At 36.9% G+C, this 14,942-nt stretch overlaps 1 protein-coding gene across 4 annotated transcripts in view; it reads right to left on the bottom strand.

Annotated features, from left to right (window-relative positions):
* Positions 1-1,296: 1,296 nt before the first annotated feature.
* Positions 1,297-14,942, bottom strand: part of ZNF25 (zinc finger protein 25) — a 26,447-nt gene continuing 12,801 nt past the window's right edge. For all 4 annotated transcript variants that reach the window (XM_006050765.3, XM_025284558.2, XM_025284559.2 and 1 more), the window contains exons 3-6: positions 5,746-5,872; positions 5,358-5,453; positions 3,558-3,621; positions 1,297-3,058 (exon numbers count right to left, since the gene is read on the bottom strand). In XM_006050765.3, coding sequence (XP_006050827.1) covers positions 2,005-3,058; positions 3,558-3,621; positions 5,358-5,453; positions 5,746-5,872 — 1,341 coding nt within the window. In that variant the 3' untranslated portion in view covers positions 1,297-2,004. The remainder of the gene's footprint in view (positions 3,059-3,557; positions 3,622-5,357; positions 5,454-5,745; positions 5,873-14,942) is intronic.

The raw sequence follows: 14,942 nt of genomic DNA, 5'->3' as shown, positions 1-14,942 counted from the left end.
CTTAGGCCCTGTGGGGCATATGGTCTTCTTCAGCCTACTCAGCTCTGCTACTGTAATGTGAAGGCAGCCACAGGCAAAACAAACATTTTTTATTAGTTCTAACAAAAGTTGAATTTACAGACACATAAGTTTGAATATCATAGTTTTCACATCACAAAATAATCTTTTTCAACCATTCAGAAAGGTAAAACATTGCAGGCAGTGGGCCAGATCTGAATCATTTGCAGAAAAATGTACAACCAAATCAAAGCAAGGCACTGCAGCAGTAAAGTGAGGGGTGAATGCTGGTAGCCAACCTTTTATTTTGCAGAATAGTTCAAGAAATACAAATTATTATGATAGTATCTAACATATAGCTCTTCCTTTGTCTCAGACACTACTCTAAGTGCTTTAAAAATATTAACTCATTTACAACTCAAAGCAATCCTATTATCGCTTTTTTATGAAAAAGGAAACTGAGGCACAGAGAGGTTAGGTGTGTGCCTCATACTAGAAACAGCCTGGGCAGTAGGAGTCAAAAGTCCATACTCTTAACCTCTATGTCATGTTGCTTCTAGTAGAAAGAAAAAGGTAGTGAAGAACATTTAGGACTCTCATACAAAATATAAATTCAGACAGCTCTGCAACTTGCTAAAACAACACTAACATAGATATTTATTCACATAGTATTATTTTTTATTGTGTAGGGATTTTCAGCTGTTTTTAAAAATGAACTTCTTGTTGTTGTTTAGTTGCTAAGTCATGTCAAACTCTTTTGTGAACCCATTGACCAGAGCCCTCCAGGCCCCTCTGTCCATGACATTTCCTAGGCAAGAATACAGGAATGAGTGGGTTGCCATCCCAACCCAGAGACCGAACCCATATCTCCAGCATTGGCAGGAAGATTCATTACACTGAGCCACCAGGGAAGCCTTTTTCCTATAAATGTATCCCTAGTGTAAAATTTGGCCAACCATAAGAGAGTTGCAAATTTTACAGAAACATTTTTATATTCTTTCTGAAGGATTAGTTCAGTAAAATCCATATCCATTCAGAAAGAGGGGGAAAAAGATACATTATAATTTTAAAAGAATACTACACTTAAATATACATTCTGTTAACAACAGGAGTCCCTGCTGAGACTAAATGAGAGATATCTTCATATACATAAAAGTTACTGAACTAAACAAGGCTACATATTTCACTATGTACAATTATGGATGGGTTCACGTGCACATCAAACATCCACAATCTGTGTTCTGTAGCACACTGACATTCACGCAAAAGTCCTACGTACTAAAGGACTTTTCACATGTGTTAATGATATCACATTTTCCAATTTATTTGTGCTTTTTACAAAACTTCATATACCTGACATTTGCAGGTTTCTTTAAAACAACATTGTAATCAGATTTCTACAACATGACTCCTAGTGTAAGTAGTTCCCTTGTACATATTCTCTTAGAATTTTTGTTTAAAAGGTTTCACATATTTAAAATATTTTTTAAAAAGTTTCTATACTTTATATCACTGATCTGACATTCACTGAAACATCACTTCTTGATAAAGCCTTCCATGTATGTAGTAATCTTTGTGATTATCTCCTTTTAGAATGTGCTAATGAGTCCAACTGGTATAAAAAGATTTCTGAATGCTCAGGATACTGATAGAAGTTCCTCATTTATGATGGCTACCCTGACAGAAATTTCCTGATATTCATTTTTCTTACAGGATTTCTCCTGTATGGTTTAAATGTCATACAATAAAGTATGACTTCTGAAAGAGTTTCCCTCATGTTTTACCATTTGTAGTGTTTCTACCATGTATGTTGCCTGAAATTTAGTACAAGTCTGACATATGGTAAAAATTTCTCCCTAACAGATCTATAGAATTTCTCCCTATGATGAAAGAATTGGCTGAAACTTCCCCATATTGATGATATTTCATAAGGTTTTTGTCTTGTGTGAGTTATCTGATTATTCTGAAGGACAAATTCAGACAGAAGAATTCTCCAATTGATATTGTTTATAAGCTTTTCCCTTCTGTGTGTGTCTTCTGATGTGCAGTGAGTTTTGATTTTTGAAAAAATGTTTCCTTACACTCCTTACATTCATAGGGTTTCTCTCCTGTGTGTTTTCTCTGGTGTATGACAAAATGTGACTTCTGAGAGAAAGATTTCCCACATTCCTTGCATTCATAGGGTTTCTCTCCTGTGTGAGTCCTTTGATGTAATCTGAGGACTGAATTCACAGAGAAAGATTTACCACATTCATTACATTCATAGGGCTTCTCCCCTGTGTGTTTTCTCTGATGTTTAGTGAGGTCTGATTTATAGTAAAAGGTTTTTCCACATTTATTACATTCAAAGGGTTTCTCCCCTGTATGAGTTCGCTGATGTACTGTTAAGGCTGACTTCTGGTAGAAGCATTTACCACATTCCTTACATTCATAGGGTTTCTCTCCCGTGTGAGTTCGCTGATGAGTTTTGAGGTGTGAATTTCTAGAGAAGAATTTCCCACATTCCTTACATTTATAGGGTTTCTCCCCTGTATGTGTTCTCTGATGTACTGTGAGGTGTGATTTCTGGGAAAAGGACTTCCTACATTCCTTACATTCATATGGTTTCTCCCCTGTGTGTGTTTTCTGATGTACCATGAGGTATGCCTTAACATAGAAGAACTTCCCACATTCAGTACATTCAAAGGGTTTTTCTCCTGTGTGTGTTTTCTGATGTTCCATGAGGTGTGGCTTCTGGTAGAAGGATTTCTCACACTGATTACATTCGTAGGGTTTCTCTCCTGCATGAGTTCTCAAATGTCTACTGAGAGATGACAGATGGTAGAAAGTTTTCTTACATTCTTTACATTCATAGGTCTTCTCTCTGGTAGGAGTTTTTGGTTGTCTTGTGAGGTCTCCATTCTGAGAAACGGATTTCTCACATTCACTGGGTTTGTCCTTTGAATGAGTATGCTCATGTATTATGAGGATAGACTTCTGGTAGAAGGACTTTCCACATTCATTACATTTATAGGTTTTCTCATTGGTATGAGTTTTCTGATGTTTCTTGAGTTCTCCATTCCTAGAGAGAAATTTCCAAATTCGTTAATGTATAAGACTTTGGGGTGAGGGGGTGGGGGTTGGGTCTGCTATGTATATTTTCCAAGTAACTCTGAGAACCAATTTCTAGAGGTTTTTCCAATATTCATTAGATTCATAGGGTTTCTTCATTGTGAATATTCTATGTTGACATATACTGTGGTTTAACATTTGGTAGAAGGTATGTCACTTACATTATATTCTCCAGGTTTCTCAACTGCCTGAACTTGACTTTGTATAATAAAGCCTCTATTATTATGTAAATAAGAAGAATCAAAAGACTGTTTCAGAATTTAATTTCCTGATCTTGAATTATAAAAGGTCTATATTACGAAAGAGGGCTTTCCCATTTGAATTATGTTCTTTGGAATTTGCTTCAGTTTTCTCATTTATCGTTAACTAGTGCTGTTCCACTTCCAGTACCCCTATTAAGACCCTTTCTTAAAAAGCTTCTAATCTCAAAATTGAATTCTTGAACTTGCCTTGAATTTTCAGCTTGGCTTTCTGGGCATCTTGCTCCTTGGTCATGAGTATTGCATAAGTCTTCTACAAAGGAATCCAAAATTTAATACTTTATACATCTTAACACATTATTATGGTCATAGGGTGGATTCTTAGGTTTCAGGCTGTTATTCTCAAATGAAGGAGTTCTTAAGTGCAAACTTCCTATATCTCAGTGGCTTAGAAAAAAACATATAAATAACACTAAAACCTGCTATAGAAAAGAGAGAGAGATCTAGTTATAAATTCAAGTAACTTTGACACTACAAATATGACCTTAAAAACTTGGAGGAGAAAGTGAAGACCAAAAAAAAAAAAAAAAAAAAACACCAAAAAACACAAAGAATAGGGAGCAGAAAACAAAAGGTAGTCAAAGTGCTGCTGAACAAGAATGTGAGACTCATAGAGCATGATGTGAGCCCATTAAGGAGAATGAATAGTAAGTAGGGTGATAAGGAAAATTAGTAGACAACTGTGTTCACTGGAAATATCAAAGGAAAGATTATATTAGATGAAGGAGCTAAGTATAGGTTTTTACCCACTCAAACCTAGTTTATAGTGTTAGGATTTCTAGTAATTAGACTATAAACTTCCACTTTATTCCTCTTTGCCCATACCCAACAATCTAGATGTCAACATTAAAGTGACCTTCTCAGAATATCCATTTCCTCATGTTTAGAGGAAAATTCTTCTTTTTCTAGTTGGCTGGTTCAGAAGACCCAGAAACACATACATCCAAAAGGTTTTTAAAAAAGATTTTTAAAAAAGCAGAGTACAAGCCATCCCACAGAATGAATTCTCAGTTGTAGCACCAGAGATTTTCAATACCGCCACATACTGCATCTGTGACTCAACACTAGTCTTATTCTGCTTTTATATCTTAAGTCCCACATCTCTGCTTCAATTTTCTACATGATCTTTAAAGGGTAATTATTCAACGTCATTCTAGAATCTTTACAGACCTTCATGTTTATTCATTTTTAAATGCTTGAAAAAAAGTGAGCTTATGAGTAGAGATTTTGGGTTAGAATTTCATGGCAATTGTAAGGAAAACACAAAGTTATTTGATAGAGATGTGTGCAAGGTTAACTTGGGATACTTATGAAATAAGACCTTAAGTATAAAAAGCACTTAAGAGAGCAGATAAAATGAAGATGAGCACATGTTTTGGGGCCACAAGGAAAAATAAGATGCAGCAGGCAATAAAGGGCCAGACTACTTCTTGACAGAAAATTAGGTGTATTTTGTATCAGCTCTGAAATAATATAGCTAATAAAAGGCATAATGATTTATAATCCAATTTCAGAGATTAAAGAGAGACTAGTAAATTAAAATGGGTGCTTAAAATCTAAGGCATTTTATTGTTAATGAAAGGAGGAAAAATGGCACTTGAAAATTTTATGATAGATTTTATAAACACTTTAAGATTATAGCTGCATACTTTAATGCCAAGAAGTAACTGGAAATTCTAGCAAAAAGACAAAATGAGAGTTTAAGTGAAAGAGAAATAAATCTACTTTAAAAATGTCAAGCAAAAGAGGGAATGTTTTTTTAAACAAAAAATCAACCATCTCCATCTGCCCCACACAAAAGAGAGAATTTAGATGGGGAGAACAAAAACTGGAGGTGTGATTTATTTTGCTTACATATGCAGATCAAGTATCCTCAATCATTTCCAAAAGTTTAAGGACATTTAAAAAAGAGATTCTTGAAAAAAAAATTTCAAAAAATCAAAGGCACCAATTCCAACCCCCTTATACAAGTTATAATTTCTAACTTACCAGGGTTGTTCTGACGTGGAAATTGTACTTCTAATATCCATGGTTCTTTTCCTTGCTTCAACTTGAAGATTGCATTTGGCCTATTTGCACAATAGCCTATTAATAGAAAAGATAAATAACACAAATTACTTGGAATACAGAAACTCTGAAGGATAAGGAAGTGCAGGTTAGGATCAGAACAATGAAGGTCTCACATAGATTTGGCAAATTTATTCTATTAGGGGAGTGCATGGGGACACAAATATTTTTCTGGTACCCAAAATGGATTCATCAACTTTGACCCTGAAAACAATGCTAATATTCAACCCTACAGGGGATTTACAAATTTCAGTAAGTGAGAAAGGAAATGCAAACTATTGGGAGTTACAGATGCAGAAGATTTCCTCACCCACTGAGATGAGGTGACTGTAGTTCTCCTGCATCACTTCTCTATATAGGGTCCTCTGAGCAGTGTCCAGCAATTTCCATTCTTCCCGGGTGAATTCCACAGTAACATCCTTAAATGTTACTGGTCCCTGAAACAACATATTTCAATTCAAACGGAAGTGATCAAAATAGAGTACCATTAAAAAGACACGTAAACTAGCTGTTAATGTGTTAACTACAGGATTTACTCTGGAGAGTTAAGATATACTGCTACCTGTACCCTGTTTTACACATATATAAAATATTTGTTCAGTATATATTTACTAAGATATCACTCCATGCCTAGAACTCTGCTAGAGATACAAAGATGAATGAAAGCAACTATTCTTGTCATCAAGGAGCTTACATTCCAACAGAGAGGCAAAGATTAAATTCATAAATGCAATATGCATAGCAGGTGCATTGACAGAAATATGTACAAGATAAAAGATGGTAAAAAAGAATGACCAAGATGGTGGAGAAGGAAGACTCTGAGCTTACCTCCTTCCACAGGCACACTGAAATTACAACTATTTACAGAGCAACTATCTTTGAAAATCATCTGAAGAGTAGCAAAAAAGATTCCCTACAACTAAAGATATTAGGAAGGAACTACAATGACCTAGATAGGAGGGGTGGAGACACCCCTCTAGTAGTCAAGACCCACATCCCTGAGTAGGTGACCCACAAATGGGAGGCTGGTCAAAACTGTAGAAGTTCTCCCCAAGGAGTCAGAGGTCCAAGCCCCACATTGGGCTCCCCTGCTGAGGGGTCCTGCACCAGGAAGACAAACCCCCCAGAACACCTGGCTTTGTAGGCCAGTAAAACTTGAGAGCCAGATGACTATAGAAAACAGACACTCCACTCTAAAGGACACATGCAAAACCTCACCTGGTCCAAATCATAGTGCAGAGGCAGTAATCTGAAGTGAGGCTGGCTCAGACCCATTTACAGATCTTGGAGAGCCTCTTGGAGAGTCAGGAGGCAACTGGAACTTCTCTTGAAGACACAGACACTGGTAGCAGCCACTTTGGAAGCTTGTTCTACCATAAGGACATTGGTTCTAATAAGCACCATTTTGGAATCCTCCCTCTAGCCTATTAGTGCTAGAGGCTTACTGGCCGACCAGTGAGCCGTCACCAATCCCAGTACACTTCAGGCTATTCTGCCAGCTGCATTGGGTCCCAGTCCAGGAACCCCATAGGACATGCAGCCAGCCAGGCAGGGACCCAGCTTCCCGCAACACTGGGCCAGTAGCCACTGCATGAGGCAGGATCTGGCTTCCAACAGAGCTGAGAGTCAACCCTGGCTGCTAGTTTGCCCACAACAGTCAAGCCCACAATAAGGAAGGATTCATGTAGCCCATACATAAGGAGCCCTTAGAGCTCATAGCTCTGATGATAAGAGAAGCATATATTGCTGGGTTTCTCAGAACATCTCCATATAAGGTTACTTCTCTAAGATTGGGAAATGTAATCAACTTAACAAATGCATAGATATAAAAACAGAGGATTAAGCAAAATGAGACAGAGAAACATGTTCCACACAAAAGAACAAGACAAAACCTCAGAAAAAGGATTAAATGAAGTTCAGAAAGCATTCTACCCAATAACAATATCTTTTATGAATACCTTTAACAAGTTACTAGTAAATCAAATCAAGCAAAATAAAAAAATTAGGTTATAATTTACACTGTGACTTTGTGTGATTTATCCCAGGAATGCAAGAATGGCTCAACATACTAAAGTCAATAAATTTCATTAACAGAGCAAATGGGGGAAAAGTAGAAGATCATTTCAGATGATACAAAAAAGTGTTTGACAAAATTCAACACTTTCATGGTAAAAACATTTGGTAGACTAGAAATAGAAGGAAACTACCTCAAAATGATAATATTTTTAATCCATCTCTATCCCAGCTAACTTTATACTCCGTAGTGAAAGACAAAACTACATATAGAATATCCCTAAGAATCCACAAAAATAGAGCTAATAAACAAAGTCAGCACATTTCAGAATTATAAGATCAACACACAAACATCAGTTGTGTTTCTATTTACCAGTAATGAAAATCCAAAAGAGAAATTAAGACAATTCCATTTAATGTAGCATCAAAAAGAATAAAATACCTAGGGATAAATCTACTCAAGGAGTATACAAGACTTACACACTGAAAACTGCAAAACATCGCTGGAAGTATTAAAGAAGACCTAAATAAAAGAAATGATAGTATGTGTTCATAGACTGTAAGACTTAATATAGTTCAGGTGACAGTACTACTCAAACGAATTTATAGAATCAATGAAATTGCTCTTAAAATCTAAATGACTCCTGCACAGAAATAGAAAAGCCAATCCTCAAATTTATATGGAATTGCAAGGAGTCTCTAACAGTGAAACAAAATTGGGAAAGAAACAATCAAAGGACTCCCACTTATTTAAAATCTTACTGTTAAAAGATGACACACAAAAAGAAAACTACAGGCCAATATCACTGATGAACATAGATGCAAAAATCCTTAACAAAATTCTAGCAAACAGAATCCAACAACACATTAAAAAGATCATACATCATGACCAAGTGGGCTTTATCCAGGGATGCATGGATTCTTCAATATCTGCAAATCAATCAATGTAATACGCCACATTAACAAATTGAAAAATAAAAGCCATATGATTATCTCAATAGATGCAGAGAAAGCCTTTGACAAAATTCAACATCCATTTATGATAAAAACCCTCCAGAAAGCAGGAATAGAAGGAACATACCTCAAAATATTAAAAGCTATATGACAAACCCACAGCAAACATTATCCTCAATGCTGAAAAACTGAAAGCATTTCAACCCTAAAGTCAGGAACAAGACAAGGGTGCCCACTCTCACCACTACTATTCAACATAGTCTTGGAAGTTTTGGCCACAGCAATCAGAGCAGAAAAAGAAATAAAAGGAATCCAAATTGGAAAAGAAGAAATAAAACTCTCACTGTTTGCAGATGACATGATCCTCTACATGGAAAACCCTAAAGACTCCACCATAAAATTACTAGAGCTAATCAATGAATATAGTAAAGTTGCAGGATATAAAATCAACACAGAGAAATCCCTTGCATTCCTATACACTAATAAGGAGAAAATAGAAAGAGAAATTAAGGAAATTATTCCATTCACCATTGTAACGAAAAGAATAAAATACTTAGGAATATATCTACCGAAAGAAACAAAAGACCTATATATAGAAAACTATAAAACACTGGTGAAAGAAATCAAAGAGGACACTAATAGATGGAGAAATATACCGTGTTTGGAAGAATCAATATAGTGAAAATGAGTATACTACCCAAAGCAATCTATAGATTCAATGCAATCCCTATCAAGCTACCAATGGTATTTTTCACAGAGCTAGAACAAATAATTTCACAATTTGTATGGAAATACAAAAAACCTCGAATAGCCAAAGCAATCTTGAGAAAGAAGAGTGGAACTGGAGGAAATCAACCCGCCTGACTTCAGGCTCTACTACAAAGGCACAGTCATCAAGACAGTATGGTACTGGCACAAAGACAGAAATATAGATCAATGGAACAAAATAGAAAGCCCAGAGGTAAATCCATGCACCTATGGACACCTTATCTTTGATAAAAGAGGCAAGAATATACAACGGAGAAAAGACAATCTCTTTAACAAGTGGTGCTGGGAACTCTGGTCAACCACTTGTAAAAGAATGAAACTAGAACACTTTCTAACACCATACACAAAAATAAACTCAAAATGGATTAAAGATCTAAACATAAGACCAGAAACTATAACACTCCTAGAGGAGAACATAGGCAAAACACGCTCTGACATAAATCACAGCAGGATCCTCTATGACCCACCTCCCAGAATATTGCAAATAAAAGCAAAAATAAACAAATGGGACCTAATTAAAATTAAAAGCTTCTGCACAACAAAGGAAACTATAAGCAAGGTGAAAAGACAGCCTTCAGAATGGGAGAAAATAATAGCAAATCAAACAACTGACAAACAACTAATCTCAAAAATATACAAGCAACTCCTGAAGCTCAATTCCAGAAAAATAAATGACCCAATCAAAAAATGGGCCAAAGAACTAAACAGACATTTCTCCAAAGAAGACATACAGATGGCTAACAAACACATGAAAAGATGCTCAACATCAGTCATTATCAGAGAAATGCAAATCAAAACCATAATGAGGTACCATTTCATGCCAGTCAGAATGGCTGCTATGCAAGTCTACAAGCAATAAATGCTAGAGAGGGTGTGGAGAAAAGGGAATCCTCTTACACTGTTGGTGGGAATGCAAACTAGTACAGGCACTATGGAGAACAGTGTGGAGATTCCTTAAAAAACTGGAAATAGAACTGCCTTATGACCCAGCAATCCCACTGCTGGGCATACACACCGAGGAAACCAGAATTGAAAGAGACATGCGTACCCCAATGTTCATCGCAGCACTGTTTATAATAGCCAGGACATGGAAGCAACCTAGATGTCCATCAGCAGATGAATGGGTAAGAAAGCTGTGGTACATATACACCATGGAGTATTGCTGCTGCTGCTAAGTTGCTTCAGTCATGTCTGACTCTGTGCAACCCCATAGATGGCAGCCCACCAGGCTCCCCCGCCCCTGGGATTCTCCAGGGAAGAACACTGGAGTGGGTTGCCATTTCCTTCTCCAGTGCATGAAGTGAAAAGTTAAAGTGAAATCACTCAGTCATGTTCGACTCTTCATGACCCCATGGACTGCAGCCTACCAGGCTCCTCTGTCCATGGGATTTTCCAGGCAAGAGTACTAGAGTGGGGTGCCATTGCCTTCTCCATATACACAATAAAGTATTACTCAGCCATTAAAAAGAATACATTTGTATTAGTTCTAATGAGGTGGATGCAACTGGAGCCAATTATACAGAGTGAAGTAAGCCAGAAAGAAAAACACCAATACAGTATACTAACACATATATATGGAATTTAGAAAGATGGTAACGTTAACCCTGTAAGCGAGACACCAAAAGAGACACAGATGCATAGAACCGTCTTTTGGACTTTGTGGGAGAGGGCGAGGGTAGGATGATTTGGGAGAATGGCACTGAAACATGTATATTATCATATATGAAACGAATCGCCAATCCGGGTTCGATGCATGATACAGGATGCTCAGGGCTGGTGCACTGGGATGACCCAGAGGGATACTATGGGGAGGGAGATGGGAGAGGGGTTCAGGGTGGGGAATGCATGTACACCCGTGGCGGATTCATGTCAATGTATGGCAAAACCAATACAATATTGTAAAGTAATTAGCCTGCAATTAAAATAAATAAATTTATACTAAAAAATTAAAAAAAAATCTTACTGTTATAGCTTCAGTATCAAAACAGTGTGACTGGCATAAAGACAGACATATTGTCCAATAGATAGAAACGAGAGTCTGAAAATAAAACCATACATCTATGGCCACCTCATTTTCAACAAGGAAGACAAGACCATTCAATGGAGAAAGAATAATTTCTTCAACAAATGCCACTGGCAACTAGATGACCACATGCATAAGAAGAAAACTTGACCTCTACTTCACTACTTATAAAAAAACTGATACAACATAGATCATTGACCTAAATATTGAGCTAAAAATATAAAACTCAGAAGAAAACATAGGAATAAATTTCCTTATCTTGAATTTGACAAAAGATTCAAGATATGACACCAAAAAGTACAAGCATTAAAAGAAAAATAAACTGATCTTACCAACTTTAAAGCTTTTATAGGGACTTCCTTGGTGATCTAGTGTTAAGACTCTGTAGTTCCAATAGATGGGGCATGGGTTTGATCCCTGGTTTGGGAACTAAGATCCCATAGGCCACACAGTGTGGCAACCAAGAAAATATAATAAATAAATTAAAATTTGCATGCATCATAGAATAGTACCAAAACAGGAAAAAATATAACTCACAGAATAGAATATTTGCAAACCATATATCTGATAAAGGTATATTATCCAGAATATATAAAATATACTTAAAAATTCAATAACAAAAAAGGTAAGCCCAACAAAAAATGAGCAAAGAAATTGAGCAGACATTTCTTTAAGTTATACAAATGAGCACATGAAAAGATGCTCAACATCATCATTAGTCTTCAGGGAAAAGCCAAATCAAAACCACGATGATACCACTTCCCATTCCTTATTATGGGTGTTTAAAAAAAAAACACCAGAAAATAACAGGTAATGGGGAGGATGTGGAGAAATTGTAATCCTTATACATTGCTTGTGGGAATAAAAAATGGTACAGCTGCTATGGAAAAGTTCATCAATAACTCGAAAAGTTAAATATACAATTACCATTTGGTTCAGTTCAGTCACTCAGTCGTGTCCAACTCTTTGCGACCCCATGAATTGCAGCACGCCAGGCTTCCCTGTCCATCACCAACTCCCAAAGTTCACTCAAACTCATGTCCATCGAGTTGGTAATGCCATCCAGCCATCTCATCCTCTGTCGTCCCCTTCTCCTTCTGCCCCCAATCCCTCCCAGCATCAGAGTCTTTTCCAGTGAGTCAACTCTTCGTATGAGGTGGCCAAAGTATTGGAGTTTCAGCTTTAGCATCAGTCCTTCCAAAGAACACCCAGGACTGATCTCCTTTAGGATGGACTAGTTGGATCTCCTTGCAGTCCAAGGGATTCTCAAGAGTCTTCTCCAACACCACAGTTCAAAAGCATCAATTCTTCGGCACTCAGCTTTCTTCACAGTTCAACTCTCACATCCATACATGACTGCTGGAAAAACCATAGCCTTGACTAGACAGACCTTTGTTGGCAAAGTAATGTCTCTGCTTTTTAATATGCTATCTAGGTTGGTCATAACTTTCCTTCAAAGGAGTAAGCATCTTTTAATTTCATGGCTGCAGTCACCATCTGCAGTGATTTTGGACCCCCCCCAAAATAAAAGTCAGCCACTGTTTCCCCATGAAGTGATGGGACCAGATGCCATGATCTTAGTTTTCTGAATGTTGAGCTTTAAGTCAACTTTTTCACTCTCCTCTTTCACTTTCATCAAGAGGCTCTTTAGTTCTTCTTCACTTTCTGCCATAAGAGTGGTGTCATCTGCATATCTGAGGTTATTGTTATTTTTTCCAGCAATCTTGATTCCAGCTTGTATTTCTTCCAGCCCAGTGTTTCTTATGATGTACTCTGCATATAAGTTAAATAAGTAGGGTGATAATATACAGCCTTGACATGCTCCTTTTCCTGTTTGGAACCAGTCTGTTGTTCCATGTCCAGTTCTAACTGTTGCTTCTTGACATGCATACATGTTTCTCAAGAGGCAGGTCAGGTGGTCTGGTATTCCCATCTCTTTCAGAATTTTCCACAGTTTATTGTGATCCACACAGTCAAAGGCTACAACCCATCAATTCCACTTCTAGATACATACCCAACAGATTTGAAAACAAATACTCATACACAAAAGCTATAGTGGCACTATTCACAAAAGCCAAAAAGTGAAGCCACCTGAATCTCAATCAATGGATGAACTGATAAACAATTGTGGTATAAACATACAATGGAATATTATTTTTCATAAAAATGACGTATTGATACAAGGTATAGGGTGAATGAATTTGGAAAACATGCTAAATGAAAGAAGCCAAACAGAAAAGGTACATATTATATGATTCCACTTACATGAAATATTCAGAATGGGTAAATGCACAGAGACAAGGGCTAGGAGAGGGAATAGGTTAACAACTGTTTAATGGGAATGGGGTTTTCTTTTGGGATGGTGAAAATGTTTTGGAACTATGTGTTGTAGTGGTCCCACAACATTGTGGATATACTAAATTGTACCCAATTGTATACTTGAAAATGGTCAATATTATGTGAATTTCACTTCAATTAAAAGCAATAAAACCTTCTAACAAATCTTAAGGCCCAAATGGTGTCAAAAGTGAATTCCACCAAGCATTGATGGCGAAACAATACCAATTATATGTAATCTTCCCTGGTGGCTCAGACACTAAAGCGTCTGCCTGCAATGCGGGATACCTGGATTCAATCCTTGGGTCAGGAAGATCCTCTGGAGAAGGAGATGGCAACCCACTCCAGTGCTCTTGCCTGGAAAATCCCATGGAGAGAGGAGCCTGGTAGGCTACAGTCCATGGAGTTGCAAAGAGTCAGACATGACTGACTTCTCTTTTCTCTCTACCATAAAACAAAGAGGAGAGAACTGTTCTCAATTCATTTTATGAAGCTCATATTACCCTGATACCTAAACCTAACAGAAACATTACCATAAAAGAAAATTACAGTGGAGGTTGGCACCTGTTTGTACCAGATCAAGAGTGCTGGTTGTTAAATTTTTAGCAATTGATTAAAATTATTTTGTAGCTTGAAATTAGCCACAGCAGGGGTATTTATACCACAAAAGTTGGTAAAGAATACAAAACCAGGTTTCTCTCTCAGTACCCAAAACTCTGATCGTTAAACACTTACCAGCATATTGACTACCAACCAGTATCTCTCATGATTATGATACAAAAATCTTCAACAAAATATCAGCAAATCCACTACCTGATTTCAAACTTATCACAAAGCTGTATTAATTGTGTTATTAGCAAAAGGATAAACACTCACGATCAGTGGAACAAAAATAGTGTATCCAGTAATAGAACCACACATATAATTTTGATAAAGATTCAAAAGAAATTCAGTGGATAAACAGTCATTTCAAAAAGCAGTGCTGGAACAATGGACACTTAATCAAACTCCAGACTTTCACCAGTCTTTTCTTTAATGTCCCTTTTTTCATCCCATGATCTAATTCAGAATACTATATTGCCTTTAGTTGTCATATCTCTTATGGTTTGTGACAGTCTTTCCTGTGTTTTATGACCTTGACAACTTTGAGAAATACTAGACAGATACTTTTTAGAATGCCTTTTAATTTGGATTTTGTCTAGTGTTTTTCCATTTGATTAGACTGAGATTAGACTGAGATTCTCTGGGAGAATAACCCAGAGCCCTTCTTATCACAGTATATCAGGGGGTACATCATATCACAGGTGACGTTAACCTGGATCACTTTCTAAGGTAGTGGTTGCCAGTTTTCTCCACTGTAAAGTAACTGTATCTCCTTTTCATACTGTATTCTTTGAAAGCAATCACTAAGT

Source organism: Bubalus bubalis, chromosome 4 (assembly GCF_019923935.1).
Source record: "Bubalus bubalis isolate 160015118507 breed Murrah chromosome 4, NDDB_SH_1, whole genome shotgun sequence".
Classification (NCBI taxonomy): domain Eukaryota; kingdom Metazoa; phylum Chordata; class Mammalia; order Artiodactyla; family Bovidae; genus Bubalus; species Bubalus bubalis.
Note: the sequence above shows the minus strand (reverse complement) of the source record. Positions and strands in the feature narration are given on the sequence as shown.